This window comes from Sardina pilchardus, chromosome 13 (genome assembly GCF_963854185.1).
Source record: "Sardina pilchardus chromosome 13, fSarPil1.1, whole genome shotgun sequence".
Classification (NCBI taxonomy): domain Eukaryota; kingdom Metazoa; phylum Chordata; class Actinopteri; order Clupeiformes; family Clupeidae; genus Sardina; species Sardina pilchardus.
The window spans coordinates 10,657,672-10,683,242 of record NC_085006.1 but is presented as its reverse complement, the minus strand read 5'-3'; the positions used below and the strand labels follow the sequence as shown (position 1 = coordinate 10,683,242).

Below are 25,571 nucleotides of genomic sequence, written 5' to 3'. Positions count from 1 at the left end.
CTCTCCTGGATGTGAATGACCCCACTGTCTGTCGATTGCTATCATTAAGGCCTATTCAGTTTGGTGCCCCCCATGTTGGCTTGGCCAGGAGATTGTTGCAGCGTGAAGAATAACTGATAAATCCCTTTGGTTAGTTTGTAGGGGGTTTTGGTACTGTTTCTCTATTTTGTTGTGCTATGGGCGAGGAAATTCTGATAGTTCATCATTCCGTCAGTTTGAGTGTCTGAATTGGACTTTGAGTGTATTGGTGTAGCTGCCCTCAAACCTCATGTTTGTCTGTGTGGGTGTAGCTTTGCCTGTTTGTCAATATGGAGAATCAGAAAATAAGCTACATCTGGGGTTCGTTTCTGCACAAAAGCCGTGCTTCATATACAGCACCCCTAAATGGTTCTTTGAACCATTTTGAAGGTACATCAAAGGAACTAATGATTCTTTAAAGCCTGCATGGTTCTATATAGCAGCACCAAGAACCCATTTTTACTGTAAGAGTGTGGTCTGAAGACAACTTTTTTTTAACTACAGTAATACCAACTGAAGTAGGATGCACTATTTTTAAAAAAATCATAAAATGAGATCTATAGGCCTTATTATCTATTGGGGAGTAACTGGTCCTTACAAATGTCATGTGTCCTGTCAATCATATAGCTGTTTGTATGAGGCATAATGCACATATCAATATTTTTTTGTGTGTGTGTATGAGAGAGAGATAGAGAGAGAGAGTGCTTGTGTGTGTGCGTGTGTGTGTGTGTGTGTGTGTGTGTGTGTGTTTGCGAATAACACTACAGCTGACTTTGCTCCCCCCTTCCACTCAGCAAGTGACCATTGTACCCAGCTCCTCCCTCCAGCCCAGAGTGGGGCTGAGGGTCACCTCCACAGAGGCAGACCCACACCCTGTGCCTGCCCCCTCCCTTCCCACACAACCACTATAAAAGATGGGCACCTCTGCCTGATTCTTCAGTCTCTGCAAGACCAACCACCTACAGGTAAGAGAGAACAACAGCTGAGCTGAGCAAAAGGCTTTGGCTGGTGAATTCTAGCTTGCTTTTTTGCTTTAGATGTTTGAGAATTTAGGAGTTTAGGAGAATGTTTGTTAGTTCTGGGGATTGTTTGTTAGTTCTGAGGCTTGACTTCGAACGGGATTTCAAGGCACTTTTGAAATGTATTTGACTGTTCAGGAGATGCAGAAAAACTTAGTCTGAATTTTCTAGCTTCATCTGAAACTTAGTAATTGACCACAAAGAAGTTACAGGCTACAGTGAAGCAATTGGAATGTTAAATCTAACTGCCAAGTGTTTTCTGTCTGTTACTGAAGTCATCTATCAGCACTGGACTTAACTTTTGGTCATAATCAATAGCCTTTAAATCACTTTTTTACTGGGCCTGTTTGCTTGTGGGCGCCTAATTCTAGTGAAAACAAAGTATTTCAAGATTATAACATTCAGATTTTAACTATGGCATTATCTGAGATCAGGCAGTGTTGTGTTTCTAGCAATCTACAACTTACCTCTGTAAACAAAGGCCTTCTGAGCCCGAGGGGATTTCAGATCAAGCTGTGGTTGAACACAAATCACCCTGTAGACATAGTGTAACCCCATTTAAACCTGTCTAATCCATGCCAGATTACAGGTCTTTCCTGACATTGGCATATGCTCAAGAGATCAGCTATGTGTGAAGCACAAAAGCTCATACAGCACATATAGTGTGTTTTATTTTCACGGCTAAAACGTAAGATCAGAATTAGAATCAGAATCAGCTTTATTGGCCAGGTTTGCACTATGTTTCCCAACCAGCTCCCTGTTCCTCACAACCCGTGCTGTAGGTAGTTAGTTAGTACTGCATTGTTTGATATCACAAACATCATTTGTGTATTTCAATATTCTTTGTCCTTTTATCTTACAGATCCACCATGAAATTTGTGGCACTCGCACTCACCATCCTGCTTGTGGCAGGTGAGTTCCGGTTACTTCCTCACTCCTAAAACCTTTTCATTTTCATTCAGAATGCTTATTTTTTCCTCAATCCAAACGTGTCCGAACCAGACTGACCTATTTCCTCGTTCTGCTTTTGTCTCTCCAGGCGCTCAGGCCCGCAACCTGCAGGCCGATGCCCCCTCCCCACTCGAGCATGTGAGGTCCGCAGTCATGGTGTACCTGACCCAGGTGAAGGAGACCGCCCAGAAGGCTCTGACCCACCTCGACGACACTGAGTACAAGGACTACAAGTGAGTAAACCTCCCTATAGTGTTTCTCCCATGCTTGTTAGTATTCTGCGTTAAATGACTTTAGTCAATCACGGTTTTCGGATAAACCCATGTTAATCACTCAACCCCCCCCCCCCCCTTCCCTTTGGTTGTTGCTTGTTCAGGATGAAGGTCTCTGAGAGCCTTGACCAGATGCTGACTCAGGTGCAGGCCGCCTCCGCCTCCATGTCTCCCTACACCGACGCCTTCGCCACCCAGGTCATGGAGGCCACCGCTGGCCTGCGCGCTTCCATCACCGCCGACGTGGAGGAGCTCCGCAAGACCATCGAGCCCAAGCGCGAAGAGCTGAGACAGGTTCTGGAGAAGCACATGCAGGAGTACCGCGAGAAGCTGGAGCCCATCATGAACGAGTACACCGCCAAGCACCGCGTGGAGATGGAGGCCCTCAGAGCCAAGATGGAGCCCGTCATGGTGGAGCTGCGCGCCAAGGTGCAGAGCAACGTGGAGGAGACCAAGTCCAAGCTGATGCCAATCATCGAGGCTGTGCGCAGCAAGCTGCAAGTGCGTCTGGAGGAGATGAAGACCATGGCCACCCCCTACGTCGAGGAGTACAGGGAGCAGCTGACCAAGGCTGTCTCTGACCTGCGCGAGCAGATGAGCAAGAACGACGGTCTGGGCGAGGAGCTCAAGGTCAAGCTGATGAGCGTCTACGAGACCCTCTCCAAGGCCTTCCAGAAGCCCTAAAGCCCCCTCCCTCTCCCCCCTGCGACGTCGTCGGACGACACCTCACTCCTCGTCTCCCCCTCTCCTCCACCCTCACTCACGACACACACACAACACACACGCACCCGCGCACTTCCCCCTTGTGACAAGGGCTAATGCAATGCCATGGCTGGACACTTTGCTTCCTAACACACGCACAGGCTAACACACACACACACACACCTACATCGTGTGGGGTGATTGCACAGCTCCAAGCACGCAGAAGATGAAGCACACTTTTTCCATTCAAACTAAACCTGTGAAATGCTTGAATATTCTGTCATGCTGCTGCTTGTTAGAGAAAACAGTGTCTTAATACTGTCTGTTCAATAAAATCCAGACTGTTTCATACTACTTGTACTGCTTCAAGAGCATCATTTCATTTCATGACAGCCAGTCTGAATTTGTGTACAAATTAACTATGTAGCACCATTCACTTTTGGAATGACCTGAAAGTAGCTTTGAAAAGTTGGCATACAACAGACAACTGTAAATAATAAACAAACTGACAAAATCCAGCTAAAATAGTAAGAATGCTATATGAATTAACAATAAGATGGAGTCACAACGTGGAGAACAAAAGAAAGGCAAATGTGGAAAGAAATAGCTAAACAGAATGTTCACAACCATTCTAGTCAATTTAGTCTTACAAGTGGAAATTTCTGGAATCTTAAAGTCCTGGAGTGCAACCTCAAGAAAAATTACACCAACTCCACACCCTGCTGAGTTTTGTCTTTGTTCTTAGTGTAGAGGGCGGACCAGGCATGGCCATTTAGAATAATGTGAGTTGGTGCCACACTGTCCCAAGACCTAAATCAAATCTTAAATGATTACAATTTTGTACATCTAAAGGTTGGAGCATGTCAAACTTCCTGGATGCGTTTAGTTCCTGAACGGCACAGTTTTGTGCCAACTGCAAATTACTCAGGACACAGCAGGACACCAGGCCAGTAGCGCAGTACAACCAACTTCTGCTAACGTCATAGAAACACAGGCAAATCTGTGAACATGAGAAGAAGTACTAAATTAGAGGGCTGACAATTCTACCAAGTAACTCTGTACAGTTAAAACAATTGATTGTATGGATTATATGTATTAATTTCTCCTTCTCAAAATGTTTGTCATGTTCTACAGTGAGATACACTAGAGTGACACCAAGTGGTCGAAGTGGTTTAATCAAGATACAGTTTGCATGGATAAGATAGGCTACAATAGTATTGAGCCAATCAAAGAGTGTCATTTTTGTCTTTTGACAAGACTCTCTAACTTTCACTTAGCAATTTGTCCCACAAGTTATAACATTAGTCTACTTAGCTTGCTATTTAGTTTATATAAGATCACTGTGTGATTGTCTGTGTCATTTGTGTATTTGTGTGTGTGCTATTTGAGAATCCACATCAGTGATGGCTGGTGTATTTTTAAGCCAGGTTAACACTCGCCAGTTGCACTTCAACATTAGCCATTGTGCTCTTCATTTTGATTTCCTGAAACATACATATTTAAGATATAAACTGAGAATCTTTTTTAATAATCCATGACTAATATCTCAGGAGTAACTGTATCTCAGATATTAGATAGAATCTTCACTTTAACAGAGTCGTTGGTGTGTTTGCTACCTCTGTGAAGAGATCACAGATTGAGATAAAGGCTAATCACCTTATCCACGGACAGGTTTACCTGTAGCCTATGCAAGTTCTCCCCACCAATCCAAGACGAACCTCTGGAGCAAAGCCCTGTGGGTCTGAGGGGATTGTGGATTAAGTGGCGGCTGAAGACAAATCTCTCTGAGGAGAGGGTGTAACTCTTTTTAGCACTATCTAATCCGAGTCTGTTTACAAGCTCTCATTGTAGGCCACGAGCATCTTCATAAATAAATACGAATGTGTGAATCAGAACTGTACACGCACACACACACACACACACACACACACACAGTATATATACAAATATATATATATATACATACTGTATATATAAAGGCTGACATTTTGACTAAAATGTCAAAGCTTGAATTGGACAAAATGATCTGTAATATCTACATTTTTAGATTGTTTATTCTCATCCAAGTATCCATAAGGCTGCTCTATACTCATGAAATTAATCCATTTTCATTATTTTGCAAAGTTGATCAAATAAATGAACGAGGTATAGAGCTATTGCAACAGCCAGGATTCATAATTATGTTCTCAACAACAGTCACATGCTCCATTTTCTCTTGTGTCTTTTAACAACAGGATTAATTGACCTAGGTCCACAAATGGGACCTCCCCACACCGTGACAGTAATAATCACAAAACGTGAAAACAGATAACTACCACTGCTTCAGGCCATAAGTGTCATTGATGAATGGGTGGAGCAGGAGAATTTGTCGTTGGGTTTTCTGTGTGCTTACCCATGGAGTTTAATCATTGTGGTGGGGAGATAGATGGGACCTGCTTCAGGCCAGGTTCACCGATCAGTCTCCCTCTCTCTGGGTGACCAGGCATCCTGGTCTGACCATAAAAGACCCTGTTATTTGTGCATGTTATGTCCTGACTGCATCTTGCATTTCATTATGAGGAATGTGATTTCCTAAAAAAGACGTTGAATATAGTTTACCACGGCCCAACTCAACGCTTTTCACATCACAGCTTGTGAGGTGGCTGTGAGACACATTTTTAATTGTCTACTGCTCAGAAAATGGGAAGCAAAGGAACAAAGACTGAAATTAATTTGGTCTTTTAATTAATCTTTTTTTTTTTTAATTATTAAAAAAAAAAAAAAAGTAAAGCCTTCCAAGTGAAATTGATGAGATCAATCACTGTAATACTTGTGTAGTACCTCACTATTTCTTTTCTCATTCACATCTTTACGTATTCACACATCATCATCATCGTCATCCTCATAATCATTGACTGCAATCTTGATCTTTGCCATGAGGAAGTTATGAGTGGATCCATCTTAACTGTCAGTGAGCTGGAGTGGGTCCAGCTTCACGGGTGGTTAGCAGGTGGTGAGAGGCAGCCTGCGAGGGCACAGACCAACCACTCACCCCTCGCACTCTCCTCTGACCAGGCAGTCTGGGGGTGAAAGGCCATAATCTATGACCTTAGACTTTTGACCGACACGACACAGGCTGCCCAGAGGTGGCAGGTATCATTTGCTCTGCCGTGGTCCAGAATCCAATTCATCTGGTGTTGAGTGTCTGTGGCTGCTGGTGGAAAACGGCGTTTTAGGTTCAATAGAAGAGAGGGAAGTGCTGACATTTGATCAGTTCCTTGTCTTCGCCCTTTTATTACAGGTAATTGCTGTGCATCACTAAGAGGACTAAAGCTTCAGGTGATAAGGGGTCTGAAAGGTCATACGTTTGCTAATTACATTTTAAGAATTTTAAAAAGGTGTAGTGCTTCAGGCCACAGCTAAACATTACTTGGCTAATTGGAAAATAGTCCCCATTTTCAAAATGGTAATGATAACTAACACCAGGACAGAAACAGGCCGAAGACAAAGTGTGTGTGAAAGTTTCTGTTAAATGCCCTAATTACAATCTGAGTGGCCTATATCAGGTATAAAATGGGATTTGCTACATATTAAAACAGAAGTAACTCAGTATGAATTTTTCCATCATTATCCACAACAAAAAGCATCTCTTTCTACAATAATAAGAGCAACATTACATCAACTTACACAGATATCTATCTATATCTATCTATTAAGAAACCATCACTCTAGAAGTAAAAAGCTGCTTTGACATAATTGCCCTCCATTGTTTTCATTAAAGCTGCACCCTGTGGTGTTTCTGTTGTGCTGTGTATGTGTTGGAGATTATTGTATGTCAGTGGGCTGTGGGAGAAAGTAATGGATGGGGCTTCTGGTTGAAGTCCCATGGGTGTCCAAACTCTTATAAAAACCACTGAGGGCTTCTGATGCCAGCGCAGTCTGGTCATCCAGAGAGCACTGGGGAACAAGGAGGTCGGCTGTTTTAGAAGAAACCGTGAGAGGAGAATCAGAACAAAACCACTTCATAGCAAGAAATCAAGCATTTATCGCCTGGACGGAGTCCACTATTGCTAAGTTATCGACTAGTTGGATACAGGACAATATCGGCATCAGATTTCATGGATGGTAATGTTCTTCTTGCTGTTAGTTTGTGAATATATGTGTAAGACACAGATCATTCTCTGCATACTTTCAAATACATTCAGACATCATTTTTTAAGTCATGTCCAAAAATATGCATAATTCTACTTTGTCACTGTCTGTGTTCTTACCATGTTGGCCTCCGTCGTTTCGTTGTGCGTATAACATATGATCTGTTCTCCTCTCTGTCCTCACAGTCTCCTACAACTGCACACTGGGTGTGCCCTGTGTCCCAGATCTGGATGTCACTAGTGGCAAAGCTGCCAAGGTGGCGTCAGTTAGGGTTCAGCTGGAGATGCACACCCTGTGGGAGCAGTTTGATCACCTGGGGACAGAGATGATTGTCACAAAGGCTGGAAGGTGGGAATGAACCGAAAGCTTATATTTCTCATCGCATGTAAACGAATGTGTTCTTCTCACCGATGAAGCTAGAAGAAACTCTCTCAGGCACAGACACACACACACACACACACACACACACACACACACACACACACACACACACACACCTCTGAGTTCTACTTGGCTATACTTATTCTTGTCATCATGTCTTGTGTTCTGCTCTCATTGTTCTTCAGGAGAATGTTCCCCACGTTCCAGGTCTGCATCTCAGGCATGGATCCTGACTCAGAGTATGTTCTGCTCATGGATTTCATCCCCGTGGATGACAAGAGATACAGGTGTGGTAATGTTCATTTGTAAACATAAAATGACATATGATAACAAGCCATTTTAAACCGACTAAACGGGTCATGATCCTAGCTGATCAACACAACGGCAAAGTCAGAGATTTTATTCTCCATATTATTGGTTACAGTAGCATCAACATTGGTTTTTATTTGAAAATGAAAATTAGTTTTACAAATGAATTAAATTGATTAAAAAACAAATAATTATGAATTATTTTAAGGTATAGGCCTACCTGCATTGTGTTGGTTACCGTAAATGTAGTGCACACTGTGGCATGTCCTTTTTAGTGGGACATCTGATACAACGACTCTTCTAAAAGCTGTTCGTATACTGTATACAAGTGCATGACGTCCTTTCCCCGTCTCCTGTGTAGGTATGCCTTCCACAGCTCGTCCTGGGTGGTGGCGGGTCGCGGTGATGCTTCCCCCCCTGGGAGGGTGCACTTCCACCCTGACTCCCCCGCACGAGGAGCCCAGTGGATGAAGCAGACGGTCTCCTTCGATCGGCTCAAACTCACCAACAACCTGCTGGATGACAATGGACATGTAAGAATTCCAAATATAGGATCTACTGTATACAGTATACAGTATGTAGAGATAGGTAGCATACAAAGACATTCAAGCACAAGTACATATTGTTCTCTAACTTGCATAATTCCTCTGTGTAGTTTGATGGTAAACAATTAAAACAAATATGAGTATGAATAGGTTGGTGCACACATGGTCAAGAATTCAATTTGTGTGTATGTTTGTCTGCAGTTACTTGCCTGTCATATTCAGACAGAAGTCTGCACATTGTAATGTCTCAAATGATCAGGGGAGAACTGAAAGACCATGTTCTTATTCACTTTCAATAATACTTCAGCAGATTGCATTAGATTATTTTTTTGTGGGTGAGGGCATGTGCTAATTGTTTTAGACATTTCCTCGAGCTGTATATGTCTCTCCCCTTCAGATCATCTTGAACTCGATGCATTGCTACCAGCCACGCCTGCATGTGGTGCTGGTGGACCCAAGGCGCGACAGCCACAGCTACGCTCAGCGGAACTTCTGCACCTTCTCTTTCCCAGAAACACGCTTCATTGCTGTCACTGCTTACCAAAACCACAGGGTAAGTGTGAAGTGGCTTTGCAAATCTAAGACTGAGATGAAGTATTGAACTGTAATACAAAGTCATCACTCCTGCAGTGTTTTTGTTTGTTGATTTATAATTTCTATTTATAAGCTATTATGTATTGTTCACATTTCTTTCTCAATATTTTCAGATTACCCAGCTAAAAATAGCCAGCAACCCCTTTGCCAAAGGCTTCCGGACAGCAAACCCAGATAACTGGTAAGGGTACTAATATAAGTTGCATTATGTCACAGTTAATATTTGTATCATCCGTAATTACTGCTGAACTTACACCATTTCATCTCTGATATGGTAACTGAATGGGTCAGCAAATGTAGAATGACAAGTAGCGATGGTAATTTTGATACCACAGATAAATAAAGAAAACAGTCAAACCAATAGGAAAAAATCAGGAACAGAGTTTTATTTACAGTGATGTGCATCAAGGGAGATACAGCACGACTTCACCCTAAAGATCGATCTGCTGCTCTAAAGGAAATAGTTAGGGTTTAAGTACACAACACTAAAGGATATAGGCTACAGTAACAGAAGTCAGGAGGCATCCAGTCTACCCTAATCAATGACTGTTGATGTGAAACAGACAACAATAAGTGATATCAAGCTTAACGTCTGTTTAGGAACAGTACAGAGAGTGTCAAAGTGACCTACTAGTGAGAAATGCAGAACATTAAACCACATATTAGAATGTTGGACATAATGCCCAATTCTACTTTCTCTCAGTAGAAACAATCCATTGAATGTGAAAATAGAGTGATAATACACTGAACCTATACAACTAGTGGTAGATCTGTCCTTTTGTCTAGTGTGGTATCACTGAAAGCACTGACTGAGGGGTTTTCTGTCTGTGGTACAGTTCTCATCTTGGCAGATTGAGTGTTGGCTGCCGACTCCAGCTTCCCCAGCAAACAAGTGCGAGCAGCAGTCCTGAGCCTGGATGTAGCAATAGCCATGCAACGGGAGAAATCCAGCCTACACACCATTGTGCTTATGGTGAATGCCACATGAGACACACTTACACACACACGTGCACATACACTTACACACTTACTCAAACATACACAGCATTTTACAGAGTGCTTTGTGTTTGGCTAACACGGTTTGATTGCCTTGCATATACTGAATGATGCATTCATTCCAGAGAAATGTACTGAATCTCTCACATACACTTACTGATAGTTAAATATTCAGTAGGCAATCAAATGTAATGTCTAGGCTTTTTCCCTGACCCATGCATCAGACAATTTCCCTATACTGTATGGGTCTCTGAGGAGCTGTCCTTGGTACAAGCCGTCTTACTCCCCCACTCCTCTCTTCCTCCAGAGCCCATGCCCGTGCATCATCTCCCCCTCCAGGCAGAACACAGTGGACTTGCCCTCCCACACAGCGACACCACAGGCTGCCCTGCCCCAAGGAAGGACAGAGAGAGGCAGGACAGCTATCTGCCTTCCCTGTTTCTCCCCCTACCTGGCACATGGGAAAACCTCAGCCGATTTGACAAGGGACACCTGGGATGAAGAAGTCACACCTCATAAATGTTTCCTGGGAGTTCATGGCACTACCCCTGTGGGCACTTTTGGGATTCATTAATAGATGTTTATGTTTATTATTCTTAACGGATGCTTTTGTCCAAAGCAACTTGACAGAGACATCAATAAACTTTACAGTAAATTAACAATGTATAATAAAGTCATATGGTCTAAACAATAAAACATGCATTAATAGACCAAATATAAATACCATAATAATAATTATCATCATAAACAGAAACTCTTTAAGGAAGTTCATGTTTTTACTCCCATTTGGCCCAAAAATAAATGATAACCATATATTGACAGCTTTGCAAAGCATACTGTGGCAACTGTAAATAAACTGAATTTCAATAAAGCTTTCACATGTGAATGTAACGTTTTATTTGTTTGTTTCATGTGAGTGAGTGAGTGAAGTGAAGTGAGTTGGCAGACTACTGTACCCACAATCCATTCCGCCTCACATTTTCCCTCACTAAAGGGTTTTATCGAGATGCGCTCAGTTTCCGCGGATGCAAGGAAAAGATGGAGGAGGCGGAGGTAGGCAGCGTTTAACAGCTGAGGGATGCGGATTATGGAAGGTTACGCACGATGAACGTGCACGGATGCTCGGGAGAGGAACGGATTCGAGGACAGCGATTGAGATTTGATTGTCACTGTCAGGAATTGTTTTTGTTTTGCAGTAAGGGTAGTCATTTCTGGTAGCCAGATCGTTAGATGGCATATAGTTTCGTGCAGTAATTTGATGGATTTCATCGACGTTGTTGTTTACCATTGGTTTTCTTCGAAATTAGCAGTCCTATTAGATAACTTGGTTTTTGGCATTGAGACATCAAATGCGGTAACCTGTTTCTATTTTTAAACTTCCCACTAAGGAGGCGAAGGTGACAGTACCGATAACATAGAGGACCTGCTCTTAAACGCTCCGTTATGTGTTGTGTTGCGAATGATGGCGAATTACGGCGACAACAGTGCAATGAAAAACAGCTTAATATAGCCAACACTCGATACAACGGCTTCCTTACAGTTCCCGAAATGGATCTTACGATGAACACACGCATTGTGACTGGAAACCAATGGTGAGAAGAGGCAAGCACACTAAAGCCGAAATACAAGAAAATCTATACCATAACACCACAGTAAAGTCGACTGCATTCGGAAATGGAGACGGTTTGTCCACTTTGGATGCTGTGTCTTTGGACTATAGCGGGCCTTTCGGTGGCGACCTGCTCCGAAATTGGCCCGCAGCGCTCGGAGTCGATGGCTATTCGTATTCCCCTGCGGCAAGGCCCCCTCTCTGAAGCACAGCCTGCGGTTCGGCTGCCCGGTCCAAGGGCGACACGAAAAAGGCGAGCCGCCAGTGGCATCAATTTTGTGGACATGATAGACAACCTCCGAGGGAAATCTGGACAGGGTTACTACGTCGAGATGGCTGTAGGTAACCCAGCTCAAAAGGTAGGAATATTTGCAATGTTTCTTCTCATCCTTGTAAGATCTGATACAACCAAAAGCAAAAGGCATCAACATTTCCAGCAATGTTTAGATATTGTTTTCCCTGGTTTCCCATGTTCTCACTTGCTTGATAAACAAAACTAGAGAGAGAGAGAGAGAGAGAGAGAGAGAGAGAGAGAGAGATTTCCTTCTTTGATGCAGCTGGAGGACAGGGTACAGGCTGGCACAGGGATTAGCACAGGACAAAAGTCACTGCTGAGACACTGAGCCTCCCTCATGATGCCAACTGTTTGCCACTGTTTTTTCGGACTGGTGTGCAGTCCTGTCATCTCAGGGAAATCCTTGAAATCACAGCTATTACAGTCCTCAGAAACAACCATTGGCCTGTGACGTGTGCTATTGCATAATTTTAGCCTTTATCCCGTACACACCATACAACTTTCCTTAGGATTGCACTGGCCCATTCGCGGCACCTCCCGGCTCATATTCCCATTGTTATTTTCTCCGCTCATTTTCCCCCGCATCAGCAGATCAGCAGATCACCTGCCTCTTGTCATATGCTTGCTGTGTGTCCAGAACTCGTAGATGACCTGAGCACACTTCCGCGCGAGGGCTCTTATTTTTGACAGCGTAGAAGGAGAGAGGAGGAAGGAGGTTGCACGAGACAGAGAGAGGAAATATCAGTGGATTTGTAGCAGGTTAGAGGTCTGTGAGTGTGTGTGTGTGTGTGTGTGTGTGTGTGTGTATGTGTGTGTATGTATGTGTGTGTGTGTGTGTGTGTGTGTCAGGATACAGCTTTGCATCCCGGATTTAGCAGGCGAGAGCAGGAAGCAGGCAGGACAGATCGATGAAGAGGAGTCAGCGTATTATCCCTCAGACGGCAGACTGCGTGGCCGGACGGCAGGGGCACAGAAAGCGAGGGAAAGAGGCAAACATCCATGCTGACGAGCCACAGCGGCCTCCCAAGGTCCCTGGTTTTGAGGTTCCCTGCCTTTGGTGATACGTCATGAAAACAAGGGAAGATCTGGGCTCATAGCAGCCCTTGGATTTCCTTTAATTCAGTTAACGACTTCGCAGAAAGTCAGCCTTCGTTCAGTTAATGACTTCACAGAAAGTCCGCCTTCATTCAGTTAAGGACTTCACAGAAAGTCAGCCTTCATTGAAGTTCTAGTGCACTTTCAGTGTTTTCCTAAAAGGATGCTCTGTTGGATCTCTCTCTATCTCGCTGATCTTGATCTCTCTGTCTCCATCTCTTTCAATCTCTCTTTCCCTCTCTTTCTCTCTCTTTCCCTATCTTTCTCATCACCGTTCTCTGTATGCAATCCACTGGCTCCTCTTGTCCTTGCCCCCCCCCCCCCCTCTCTCTCTTTCTCTCTCTGTCTCTCTCTCCTCATCCCCCTTGACTGTTCTCAGGTTACTCTCTCTGTCTCCACCTCTGCACTGTCTCTCCCTCGCTCCCATTCACTGGGTGTTAGGGTGAATGAGGATCACATTTTGCTCAGTCAGGGAGTCTGTCCAACTTTTGGCCAATCTCTGGTGCACGAGGCCAATCAATAATGAATCTGCTCTTTAAATACCACAGAAAGCTACTTGGGGCTACAAAAGACGGACAGGACCACCCGACCATACAGACACGCATGCACGCACACGCGCACACACACACACACACACACACACACACACACACACACACACACACACACACACACACACACACACATAACTGTATGTGTGTGGCTATATGATAAATATTTACCCAAGCCAAGTGGTACCCTAAAAAGAGCCACAAAACCTTGCACTGAGAATTTATCATAGATCATTTCTAACACCTGTATGACAATTAATCACAATACTTATGCATAGTGTTTTGGATAGTGATAAGGAGAGCATACTAGTCTTTTTAAAACCCATAGCTTTAAGATATGCAAGCGTTAGACCTAATTAAGGTTTCTAGGAAGGAATCAAAGAGGTTACAGGAACACGTCAAATATAGATGGCATACATAAAGAGGAGAGAATCTTGAAAAAAAAGGACCTATTTCAGAGAGAAAAAAACATACATTTTTAATCTTGACAGTCACAATTTGAGAGTGAGTTATATGTGTTTGCTCACATTTAATTATCTCCCATTAACACAGTTTCAAATCACTCTCATGATCAATCACTGTCTGAGATAGATCGTGATTACCCATGATGCTCTGCTCGTGGCTTGTGCTCCATGTGTGATCGTTCATTAATCTCCTGTGTCAGTAACTAGAATCCACCTCCACTTCACAGTGTGTGGTGTAGCAAATCATATTAGATTACGCTAAAGAGCCTGGAATGTTTGTGTTTCTTTTTTCTTGCAGTTGAATATCCTGGTAGATACGGGCAGCAGTAATTTCGCAGTCGGAGCAGCTCCTCACCCCTTCCTCCCCAGATACTACCATCGTTCGCTGTGAGTGAGCACACATGTTAAAAGCTCTTTGGTCACCTCTGTATTGCATGGGCAGAGGTAGCACAGCTATAATGGTTGAGGACTGTTTCTTGGCATTGCATGTCAGGTAGCTTTAATCCAGTTGTTTAGCCATGAGAGATTTAACCCAGTTAATCATTATATACCAACATACTGCAGACCTCTGGCCATTAAATTGTGTAATTAGATTGCTAAATCATTAAAGTTTTAGTTTCTGTTGCAATCCTGTTATGGCTGTAATTGAATGTAAAAAAAACACATCAGAAGGGTTCTCTGCCCATGGCACTTAACCTCCACTTCTTGTTCCAGGTCCACCTCGTACATAGACCTCGACCGCAGCGTGTATGTTCCCTACACCCAGGGCCGCTGGGAGGGAGAGCTGGGCACCGACGTGGTCTCCATACCCCACGGGCCCAACGCCTCACTGAGAGCCAACATCGCGGCCATCACCCAGTCAGACCGCTTCTTCATCAACGGCTCCAACTGGGAAGGCATCCTGGGACTGGCCTATGCTGAAATCGCACGGGTGAGTTGTGTTTTAAACAACGAGCAAATGCATACAAATACTAAGTGCAGCCAAGGTTCATTGGAGTGGTTGTTTTTGTGCGTGTTTTCCACTACAGCCGGATGAGACGCTGGAGCCCTTCTTTGACTCACTGGTTCGTCAGACAAACGTACCCGACCTATTCTCCCTGCAGCTGTGTGGCGTTGGATACACCCAGAATTACAGCCTGGGTAGGGCCACTGTAGGGGGAAGCATGGTAAGAATGAGACTGAAGAAGGAGAATGAAGCCATAGATCACCATTTTAGGAAGAGAAACCTTGCACCTTGTTCCACTGTTGATAGTTTAAAAAAAAGTAAAGAAAGGATGAGGATGCTGAAAATATAGTTTTGTAAATGTACTGGGGTCTAGTGACTGTTAAAGGAATTTTCGACGTATGAACAAGGCTATTAACCTGCATATTAATATGTTCTTCCCATAGATCATTGGTGGCACAGACCCTTCTTTGTATGTAGGAGACCTGTGGTACACTCCTATTCGCCGGGAGTGGTATTATGAGGTCATCATTGTGCGCATTGAGGTCAATGGACAGGATCTCAACATGGATTGTAAAGAGGTCTGTTACATTTTTTCACTCCACAGCTAGGGATGCTTTAAAACTTACAGTTCTAAATAATATGTATGATCTATTCATAACTGTCTTGTTTATGTATCATACTTTTTTCAAAATGTAGTGTGTTAGATCAGAGGGGTCTGTAAAAATGTTTTGTATATCTTATGTTGTTCCTGTTGTATTGTTTAATGTGTTTGATTTAATGTATATGATTTGTATGTTTGTTTAATTCTGTTCTCCTCTGGTGTTATATCTCTGCAGTATAATTACGACAAGAGTATTGTGGACAGCGGCACAACAAACCTGCGCCTCCCGCGCAAAGTTTTCCAGGCCGCTGTGAAAGCCATCGAAGCAGCGTCCTCGGTCAGTCCTTCTGTTCTCCTCTGGTCCCCTCTCATGTGCAGCATGAAAGAAAGACGAGTACTGTAGTGGCGCTATCTCATCACTGCAGAGTGTCACGGTCACATGTAGCACAGTAGTGTCTCTGTGTCTGTCAGTCAGTCAGTCAGTCAGTCCTTCTATTGTTTAACCATTGACATACAGAGGCACAGATTGTTGAAGACACAGACTGCTCATTGATTCAGCTGCAAGCTACTTCTATCTCCTATCAGCTATCACCAACTTTTGTTGACATATAAGTTTACACATTACTATTAGATAGATAGATAGATATATATATACTTTATTCATCCCTAAGGGAAATTACAGAGTAATTAGTTATACTATTATTACCACTATTTGTGCTTTGTGCATCTGTACCTTTTTGAAAGCATTAGAATGGATGACATTATCCTTATATAAGGATAATGTCTTCAACAAAAATAGAACCTGTTGGATGTAATGTATGGATTAAAGCATGGTAATTTTTATTAGGATTATACATAAATGTTATTATGGGTATATGATGTTATATTACCATATACTTAATGCTTTATTACTCTGCCTTGTATTCTACTTTGTAAAGGTGTATTTCATTGTGTTATACAGTATGTTTTGCAAATGGCTTTGGACAAATACCTTCATCTTAATGCTAATGAAATGAAACTGTAAGATGCCTCTTTCTCTTCTCCCCTGCAGACTGAGCAATTCCCCCCAGGCTTCTGGCTAGGAGATCAGCTGGTGTGCTGGCAGGCGGGCACTACCCCCTGGCACATCTTTCCCGTCATCTCTTTGTACCTGATGAGTGAAAACCGCAACCAGTCCTTCCGTATCTCCATCCTGCCACAGGTAAAGACGATGTTATTGGGGGCCAAGCAGCGAAGCTGCGAGGACCCCATTGTGTTTCTATTTGGGGGCCAAGCAGCGAAGCTGCGAGGACCCCATTGTGTTTGTTAGTTTTCTTATTATTATTATAAACTATTATTATTCCTCTGTGCATTGAAACCAATGGCAGCCCATAGAACCGACTACGGGAAAGTTGTGAAATTTGGCACACTGATTAAGGACAGTCTGAATATTCTTCACACCAAGTTTCATGTCTGCAGCTTAAGCCCTCTAGCGCCACCAACAGGTCAAAGTTGGACGTGCGTTCACACATGTAACTATTGACCCGTTGGTCCAATTTTCACAAATCAGGTATCTATAGAATCCTTGGACCAGTCCGAGTTCAACGCACCCTATGACGTCATTTTCCGCCATGATGGATTTTCCGCCATTTTGGATTTTATCAAAAACACTTAAAATGTATTGGAGGTCACAATTTTTCTCTGATTTTCACCAAATTTGACACAGAGCATCTTCAGACCAAGACTAATTTAGCTCGTGCTTTTCATCTTCGGAACTTTTACCGTTGGCCCATAACAGCCAATCAAACTTCGCAATGAAGCCGCCAAACAGGAAGTGGGCTCATATCTCAGCAACCCTTACACACATCAAAACCAAACTTGGTACATGGACTCAGGAGCCCATAAGAAGGAGGCTCAAGAAATTTGGTGACCTTTGACCTCTAGGGGGCGCTGCAATTAGCAAAAAGGCATTTTGGCCCGTAGCTGTTGATGTGTTTGAAATTAAAACTTGCTACTGGTGCCTGGTTATACTGTTGAAGGTCCTTAGGATAACCCAGCTCAATTTGTGACATCATCATATTTAATTCGGCCGCCATATTGGATTTAATCAAAATCCCTTAAACATTTCCACAGGTCACAAAATTTATCCGATCTGCACGAAACTTCACAGGGATGATCTTCAGCCCGAGTTTAACATAGGCCTTGCTTTTCGGAACGATATCTTAAACCGTTCACCCGCAACAGCCAATCAAAATTGACGACGAAGCCGCCGAAGAGGAAGTGAGCTGGCTTCTCGGCCACTCTTGGGTTGTTTGACATCAAAATTCTTGTGACTGCTTAAAACTACATACCTGACGTAGCAACATTGAGTTACCGTGGCAACTCTGGCCTTTTTGTCCTGCCTGCTTGGCCCCCACATTGCTGCTTGCAGCTATATTTGTTCTTATTGGGGGCCAAGCAGCGAAGCTGCGAGGACCCCATTGTGTTTGTTAGTTTTCTTACTATTATTATTATTATTCATCTGTGCATTGAAACCAATGGCAGCCCATAGAACCGACTACGGGAAAGTTGTGTAATTTGGCACACTGATTAGGGACAGTCCCATTATTCAAATCACCAAATTTCATGTCAGCACCTCAAACTCTCTAGCGCCACCAACAGGTCAAAGTTGGACATGCGTTCACGCACTTAACTTTTGAACCCTTGGGCCAATTTTCAAAAACCAGGTATCTTTGTAATCCTTGGACCAGCCCGAGTTCAACGCACCCTGTGACGTCATTTTCCGCCATGATGGATTTTCCGCCATTTTGAATTTTGTCAAAAACACTTCAAATGTATCAGGGGTCACAAATTTTGTCCGATCGACACCAAACTTGACACAAATTATCTTCAGACAAAGACGAATTCAGCTCGTGCTTTTTGTCTTCGGAACTTGTACCGTTGGCCCATAACAGCCAATCGAAACTCGCGGCGAAGCCGTCAAACAGGAAGTGGGCTCATATTTCATCAACCCTTGCACGCATCAAAACTAAACTTGATATATGGACTCAAGACCCCATCAGGAGGAGGCTCAAGAAATTTGGTGACCTTTGACCTATAGGGGGCGCTGCAATTAGCAAAAAGGCATTTTGGCCTGTAGCTGTTGATGTGTTTGGAATTTAAACTTGCTACTGGTGTCTGGTTATACTGTGGGAGGTCCTTAGGCTGACCCAGCTCAATTTGTGACATCAACCTATTTGATTCGGCCGCCATATTGGATTTAATCAAAACCCCCTAAACATTTCCACAGGTCACAAAGTTTATCCGATCTGCACGAAACTTCACACGGATGATCTTCAGCCCGAGCCTAATATAGGCCTTGGTTTTCGTAATGATGTCTTAAACCATTCTCCCGCAACAGCCAATCGAAAATAGCGGCGAAGCCGCCAAACAGGAAGTGGGATTGCATCTCGGCCAATCTTGGGTTGTTTGACATCAAAACTCTTGTGACTGATTAAAACTACATACCTGACGTAACGGCATTGAGTTACCGTGGCAACTCTGGCCTTTTGACTTGCCTGCTTGGCCCCCACATTGCTGCTTGCAGCTATATTTGGGGGCCAAGCAGCGAAGCTGCGAGGACCCCATTGTGTTTGTTAGTTTTCTTATTATTATGCTTCCGCCATGGGAGTCAATGGCAGCCCATAGAACCGACTGGTGAAAAGTTGTGAAATTTGGCACACTGATTAGGGACAGTCCCATTATTCATGTCACCAAATTTCATGTCGGCACCTCGAACTCTCTAACGCCACCAACAGGTCAAAGTTGGACGTGCGTTCACGCACGTAACTTTTGAACCCTTGGGCCAATTGTCAAAAACCAGGTATCGTTGAATTTCTTGGACCTGCCTGAGTTCAACGCACCCTATGACGTCATTTTCCGCCATGATGGATTTCCCGCCATTTTGGATTTTGTCAAAAACACTCAAAATGTATCAGGGGTCACAAATTTTGTCCGATCGACACCAAACTTGACACAGAGCATCCTCAGACCATGGTCTATTCAGCTCGTGCTTTTTGTCTTCGGAACTTTAACCGTTGGCCTGTGACAGCCAATCGAAATTCACGGCGAAGCCGCCAAACAGGAAGTGGGCTCATATTTCAGCAACCCTTGCACGCATCAAAATCAAACTTGGTGCATGGACTCAAGACCCCATCAGGAGGAGGCTCAAGAAATTTGGTGACCTTTGACCTCTAGGGGGCGCTGCAATTAGTAAAAAGACATTTTGGCCTGTAGCTGTTGATTTGTTTGGAATTTAAACTTGCTACTGGTGTCTGGTTATACTGTGGGAGGTCCTTAGGCTGACCCAGCTCAATTTGTGACATCAACCTATTTGATTCGGCCGCCATATTGGATTTAATCAAAACCCCCTAAACATTTCCACAGGTCGCTAAGTTTATCCGATCTGCACGAAACTTCACACGGATGATTTTCAGCCCGAGCCTAATATAGGCCTTGGTTTTCGTAATGATGTCATAAACCGTTCTCCCGCAACAGCCAATCGAAAATAGCGGCGAAGCCGCCGAACAGGAAGTGGGCTTGCATCTCGGCCAATCTTGGGTTGTTTGACATCAAAATTCTTGTGACTGCTTAAAACTATATACCTGACTGAACAGCATTGAGTTACCGTGGCAACTCTGGCCTTTTGACCTGCCTGCTTGGCCCCCACATTGCTGCTTGCAGCTATATTTGGGGGCCAAGCAGCGAAGCTGCGAAGGCACCCATTGTGTTTCTATTTGTTCTTATTATTGTTATTATTATGATTCTGCCATTGAAGTCAATGGCAGCCCATAGAACCGACTTCTCAGATTTTGTGAATTTTGGCACACTGATTAAAGACAGTCTGAATATTCTTTTGACCAAGTGTCATGTCTGCAGCTCAAGCCCTCTAGCGCCACCAACAGGTCAAAGTTGGACTTGCGTTCACGCACGTTACTTTTGAACCCTTGGGCCAATTTTCAAAAACCAGGTATTTTTGTAATCCTTGGACCATCCCGAGTTCAACGCACCCTATGACGTCATTTTCCGCCATGATGGATTTTCCGCCATTTTGGATTTTATCAAAAACACTTAAAATGTATTGGAGGTCACAATTTTTCTCTGATTTTCACCAAATTTGACACAAAGCATCTTCAGACCAAGAATAATTCAGCTCGTGCTTTTCGTCTTCGGAACTTATACCGTTGGCCAATAACATCCAATCGAAACTCGCAACGAAGCCGCCAAACAGGAAGTGGGCTCATATCTCAGCAACCCTTGAATGCATCAAAGCCAATCTTAGTACATGGACTCAGGACCCCATCAGGAGGAGGCTTAAAAAATTTGGTGACCTTTGACCTCTAGAGGGCGCCGTAATTAGCAAAAAGGCATTTTGGCCTGTAGCTGTTGATTTGTTTGGAATTTAAACTGGCTACTGGTGTCTGGTTATACTGTGGGAAGTCCTTAGGCTGACCCAGCTCAATTTGTGACATCAACCTTTTTGATTCGGCCGCCATATTGGATTTAATCAAAATACCTTAAACATTTCCACAGGTCGCAAAATTTATCCGATCTGCACGAAACTTCACAGGGATGATCTTCAGCCCGAGTGTAACATAGGCCTTGCTTTTCGGAAGGATATCTTAAACCGTTCGCCCGCAACAGCCAATCGAAATTGACGGCGAAGCCGCCGAACAGGAAGTGAGCTCGCTTCTCAGCCAATCTTGGGTTGTTTGACATCAAAATTCTTGTGACTGCTTAAAACTACATTCCTGACGTAGCAACATTGAGTTACCGTGGCAACTCTGGCCTTTTTGTCCTGCCTGCTTGGCCCCCACATTGCTGCTTGCAGCTATATTTATTGTTATTATTATGATTCTGCCATTGAAGTCAATGGCAGCCCATAGAACCGAATACGGGAAAGTTGTGAAATTTGGCACACTGATTAGGGACAGTCCCATTATTCATGTCACCAAATTTCATGTCGGCACCTCGAACTCTCTAGCGCCACCAACAGGTCAAAGTTGGACTTGCTTTCACGCACGTAACTTTTGAAGTCTTGGGCCAATTTTCAAAAACCAGGTATCTTTGTAATCCTTGGACCAGCCCGAGTTCAACGCACCCTGTGACGTCATTTTCCGCCATGATGGATTTTCCGCCATTTTGGATTTTATCAAAAACACTTAAAATGTATTGGAGGTCACAATTTTTCTCTGATTTTCACCAAATTTGACACAGAGCATCTTCAGACCAAGACAAATACAGCTCGTGCTTTTCATCTTCGGAACTTTTACCGTTCGCTCAAAACAGCCAATCAAAACTCGCTGCGAAGCTGCTAAACAGGAAGTGGGCTGATATTTCAGCAACCCTTGCACGCATCAGAACCAAACTTTGTAGATTGACTCAGGACCCCATCAGGAGGAGGCTGAAGAAATTTGGTGACCTTTGACCTCTAGGGGGCGCCGTAATTAGAAAAAAGGCATTTTGGCCTTTAGCTGTTGATGTGTTTTGAATTTAAACTTTCTACTGGTGTCTGGTTATACTGTGGGAGGACCTGAGAATGACCCAGCTCAATTTGTGACATCAACCTTTTGGATTCGGCCGCCATATTGGATTTAATCAAAATCCCTTAAACATTTCCACAGGTCACAAAATGTATCCGATCTGCACGAAACTTCACAGGGATGATCTTCAGCCCGAGTTTAACATAGGCACTGCTTTTCGGATCGATATCTTAAACCGTTCACCCGCAACAGCCAATCGAAATTGACGGCGAAGCCGCCGAACAGGAAGTGAGCTCGCTTCTCGGCCAATCTTGGGTTGTTTGACATCAAAATTCTTGTGACTGCTTAAAACTACATACCTGACGTAGCAACATTGAGTTACCGTGGCAACTCTGGCCTTTTTGTCCTGCCTGCTTGGCCCCCACATTGCTGCTTGCAGCTATATTTTGCTTTGTTTCTATGTTTTTTTTGTCTGTTGAAGGTACTTTAACTTATATGTTCTCAAGAACTCTGTTGGATATGGTTGCAGTAGACATGTAATCTTTTCCATTTTCAAGACAATGAATATAATATGTTTTAAAATGTGTCGTGGTGGAGATTTCTGAATAAGTATTTTTATTCACTTCTCTTAGTAACCTGTAGAGGGTGCTCTGATTCCTCTGAGAGTTGACAGACAGAGTGACTCTATATGGGCTCTTCTCATTCGTCCTTTGATCTATCCTCCCTTCCTTCCTTCCTCAGTCCTCCGGCTCGTTCCCACTGAACACTGGACAGACTTTCCCATTGTTGCCGCCCCATCATTCTTTATCTAGATCAGTGGGTATTTGAGCCGGAGGATCGAGGAGAGAGGTTGAGAAGGGGCCTGTGACTCTGTGCCCACTGACATACTCTGCTCTGTCCCCTGTCCCCTCTGCAGCAGTACCTGCGGCCTGTAGAGGACGTGGCCTCGGCGGAGGACTGCTACAAGTTTGCCGTGTCCCAGTCCAGCACGGGTACCGTCATGGGTGCCGTCATCATGGAGGGCTTCTACGTAGTGTTCGACCGCCAAAACAAGCGCATCGGCTTCGCTGTCAGCACTTGCCATGGTGAGGCATAAAGGGCAAAGAGAATTGTTTGTCATGATCATTTGTATAAGCCTATTGCAGTGCTACACCGTGTCAAGTATGTTCCTCTATGTTTGTTAATGGAATTGCTGATTTGCTTGTGGGTTTTGTTGGGGTTCTGTCTGTTGTTAGTCACTTAAATGAGCTATGTGTAATTCTGTAGGAGTCAGGTTGTCTTTAATGTAGCCGTACAGTACTCTGCCATTGACTTGCATTGTATTTGATTTGGTGCCACACATGATCCAATCTAGTTTTGCAAGTTTGCGACTGTTTCAATTGTATTTTGGTGTTTTGTTTTGTTCCCTCTCTGTATATCAGTCGTGTAGTTAATTCAGCAGAAACCCTCATGTTAGTTGTGATGATTCATCTCCTCTCTCCATGTCTCCCACTTTAGTGCACGACGAGTTCCGGACGGCCTCAGTGGAGGGCCCCTTCCATGGCTTTGACCTTGAGGACTGCGGCTATAACATCCCACAGACGGACGAGTCCACCCTCATGACCATCGCCTACATCATGGCGGGCATCTGTGCCCTGTTCATGCTGCCCTTGTGCCTGATGGTGTGCCAGTGGCGCTTTGCCCGGTGCCTGCGCCCGCTCACTGGTGGTGACTTTGCAGACGACATTTCCCTTCTCAAGTAACCCATGTTTAAATTTGATATGGGAAAATGTCACATATCACAATTAAGGAGTATCAATGTTGTGTGCCTGAGAACGGCCACACAAATATTAACGCAAAATGGAAACGTTGTGTTGTGTCACAATGGACACAAACACACATGCACATATACACACACAAACACACACACACACACACACGCACATACACAAATGGAGGGAGTGTTTCCTCTATTTGTCGAGTTTAAATCTGTCACACAGACATCAAAGTGCTGATGTCTGACATTGCAGCTGTCAGTGAGGGAGAGTGCTTATGTGTAGACAGTGTGTATAACTGTTTTTGTGTGTTTGTGACTGTACAACATGAGTGTGTGGCATGAGAGACAACATATCCAGATCAGGGGACCTTCAGAAATAACTGAATGAATAGTGAAGAAAGCTGAATAGTTTTTTTTGTGATATGATACCAGCCTCTTACAAATTTCATATCAAGTGCTAATTTAAATTTACCTGCTGATGTGACCACATATTCAGACAACTTACAATATAAAGTAACACATGGTATAGGAAGGGATCCTGCTGCTGGCTTTGTAAGTTTATGCATCAAAGTACTGAAGTATGTGTATTTAACAGAATTAATGACACTTTTTTAATGGTTCTTCGACAAGATTTAATATTTGTCTGCTTAACATATCACGTTTATTAATGTGGGACATTGCTTATATGCAAACGCATGCATTCAGTCACACACACACTCACCAAAACGCCGCTGTCTGATTGTCCATACATACATAATTGTCAAAATATGCAAAACCAGAATTCACATTAACTGTCCTTTGTCAGCTGAGTTCACTGACACTATAAGAAAATCACCTCCTATTGGTGAGGGAAGACACATGATTATATAGAGCGAATTTTGGATCAGCTCGTTGATGGTCCTCAGAGAACATTCCGGCTTCTTATGTGTCCCCATTGGCATGGGCAGTGCTAACACTGGAGCAGAGTTGTAGGGTGACTCACGCCTGGGAGCTAAACGTAGCGAAATGCACCACCTCGTTTTAAAATGCTTCCTCCACACTCTGCTTGGTTTCTACAAAGTCACTGAGGAAAGCAAATGCTTGTTAGAGGACCAGGCCAGGGCAGCACATGTCAGCGATGGATGTGAAAGTATATGTATTGACTCTATATTGTCTTCTGACTGATGTAAATTATTTAAAATGATGGCCCAATCAATAAAGTAACTATTGTACCTATCCATGAGGTGTCTTGTTCTTTAGGATCATGTAATTATATAGGCTAATATTTACATATTTACTAAATGCCAAAATCTTTATAATGCCAAATGTTTTCAGTTTATTCAATGAAGTGGTTCGTTTGGTGAATACAATGGCACACTACAAAAGAAGTGCCTTTAAAGGTTTAAAAAAGAAAGCGCAAGGACGAGTAGTAGCTAGCCTACAGTATAAACTCAGCACAGGAATGACATTTAGGCTATTGCCAAATTATAGCAGAGTGGTGTCTCTGCTGTAAGGATTATAAAGGGTGTAATATACTTTTGTGCCATGAGAGGTCCCCAGGACTTTCCTGTATGCCACCTGTCTCATTATACTTCACCTGAACAGTAAAGTTCACACCAAACATGTGCTAAGATGATAAACTATGTGCACTGAATTATGGAGTAAAACATAATTTTCAGTGTTCCGCTTTTTGGGGTGATGTTGTAGCCTATTAGGAGTTACGCAATAGTCCCAAACATTTTCATGTTTAGGCCAATCCTAAATTAAAACGAAAGCCTATTAAATATCAACCTATTGAATCGTATCATTGTGTGCAGTTTCTACCATAGACTGGTCTAGTCTATGGTTTCTACCAAA

General features: G+C 43.5%; 3 protein-coding genes across 3 annotated transcripts; all 3 read left to right on the top strand.

Moving 5' to 3' along the window:
- Positions 1-900: 900 nt before the first annotated feature.
- LOC134099358 (apolipoprotein A-I-1-like) lies at positions 901-3,316 on the top strand. The gene is made up of 4 exons (XM_062552187.1): positions 901-983; positions 1,900-1,949; positions 2,077-2,221; positions 2,365-3,316. The coding sequence occupies exons 2-4, from the start codon at positions 1,907-1,909 to the stop codon at positions 2,942-2,944; spliced, it is 768 nt and encodes a 255-aa protein (XP_062408171.1). The 5' UTR covers positions 901-983; positions 1,900-1,906; the 3' UTR covers positions 2,945-3,316.
- Positions 3,317-7,059: 3,743 nt separating this feature from the next.
- Positions 7,060-9,107, top strand: LOC134100068 (T-box transcription factor TBX1). Its single transcript, XM_062553115.1, has 6 exons — positions 7,060-7,066; positions 7,279-7,441; positions 7,660-7,761; positions 8,145-8,316; positions 8,726-8,881; positions 9,036-9,107. Exons 1-6 carry the CDS (start codon positions 7,060-7,062, stop codon positions 9,105-9,107), a joined length of 672 nt encoding a protein of 223 aa, XP_062409099.1.
- Positions 9,108-10,951: 1,844 nt separating this feature from the next.
- Positions 10,952-24,952, top strand: bace1 (beta-secretase 1). Its single transcript, XM_062552915.1, has 9 exons — positions 10,952-11,886; positions 14,231-14,319; positions 14,647-14,863; positions 14,961-15,098; positions 15,322-15,456; positions 15,715-15,816; positions 16,531-16,680; positions 22,896-23,064; positions 23,477-24,952. The coding sequence occupies exons 1-9, from the start codon at positions 11,593-11,595 to the stop codon at positions 23,719-23,721; spliced, it is 1,539 nt and encodes a 512-aa protein (XP_062408899.1). The 5' UTR covers positions 10,952-11,592; the 3' UTR covers positions 23,722-24,952.
- The last annotated feature ends 619 nt before the right edge of the window (positions 24,953-25,571 follow it).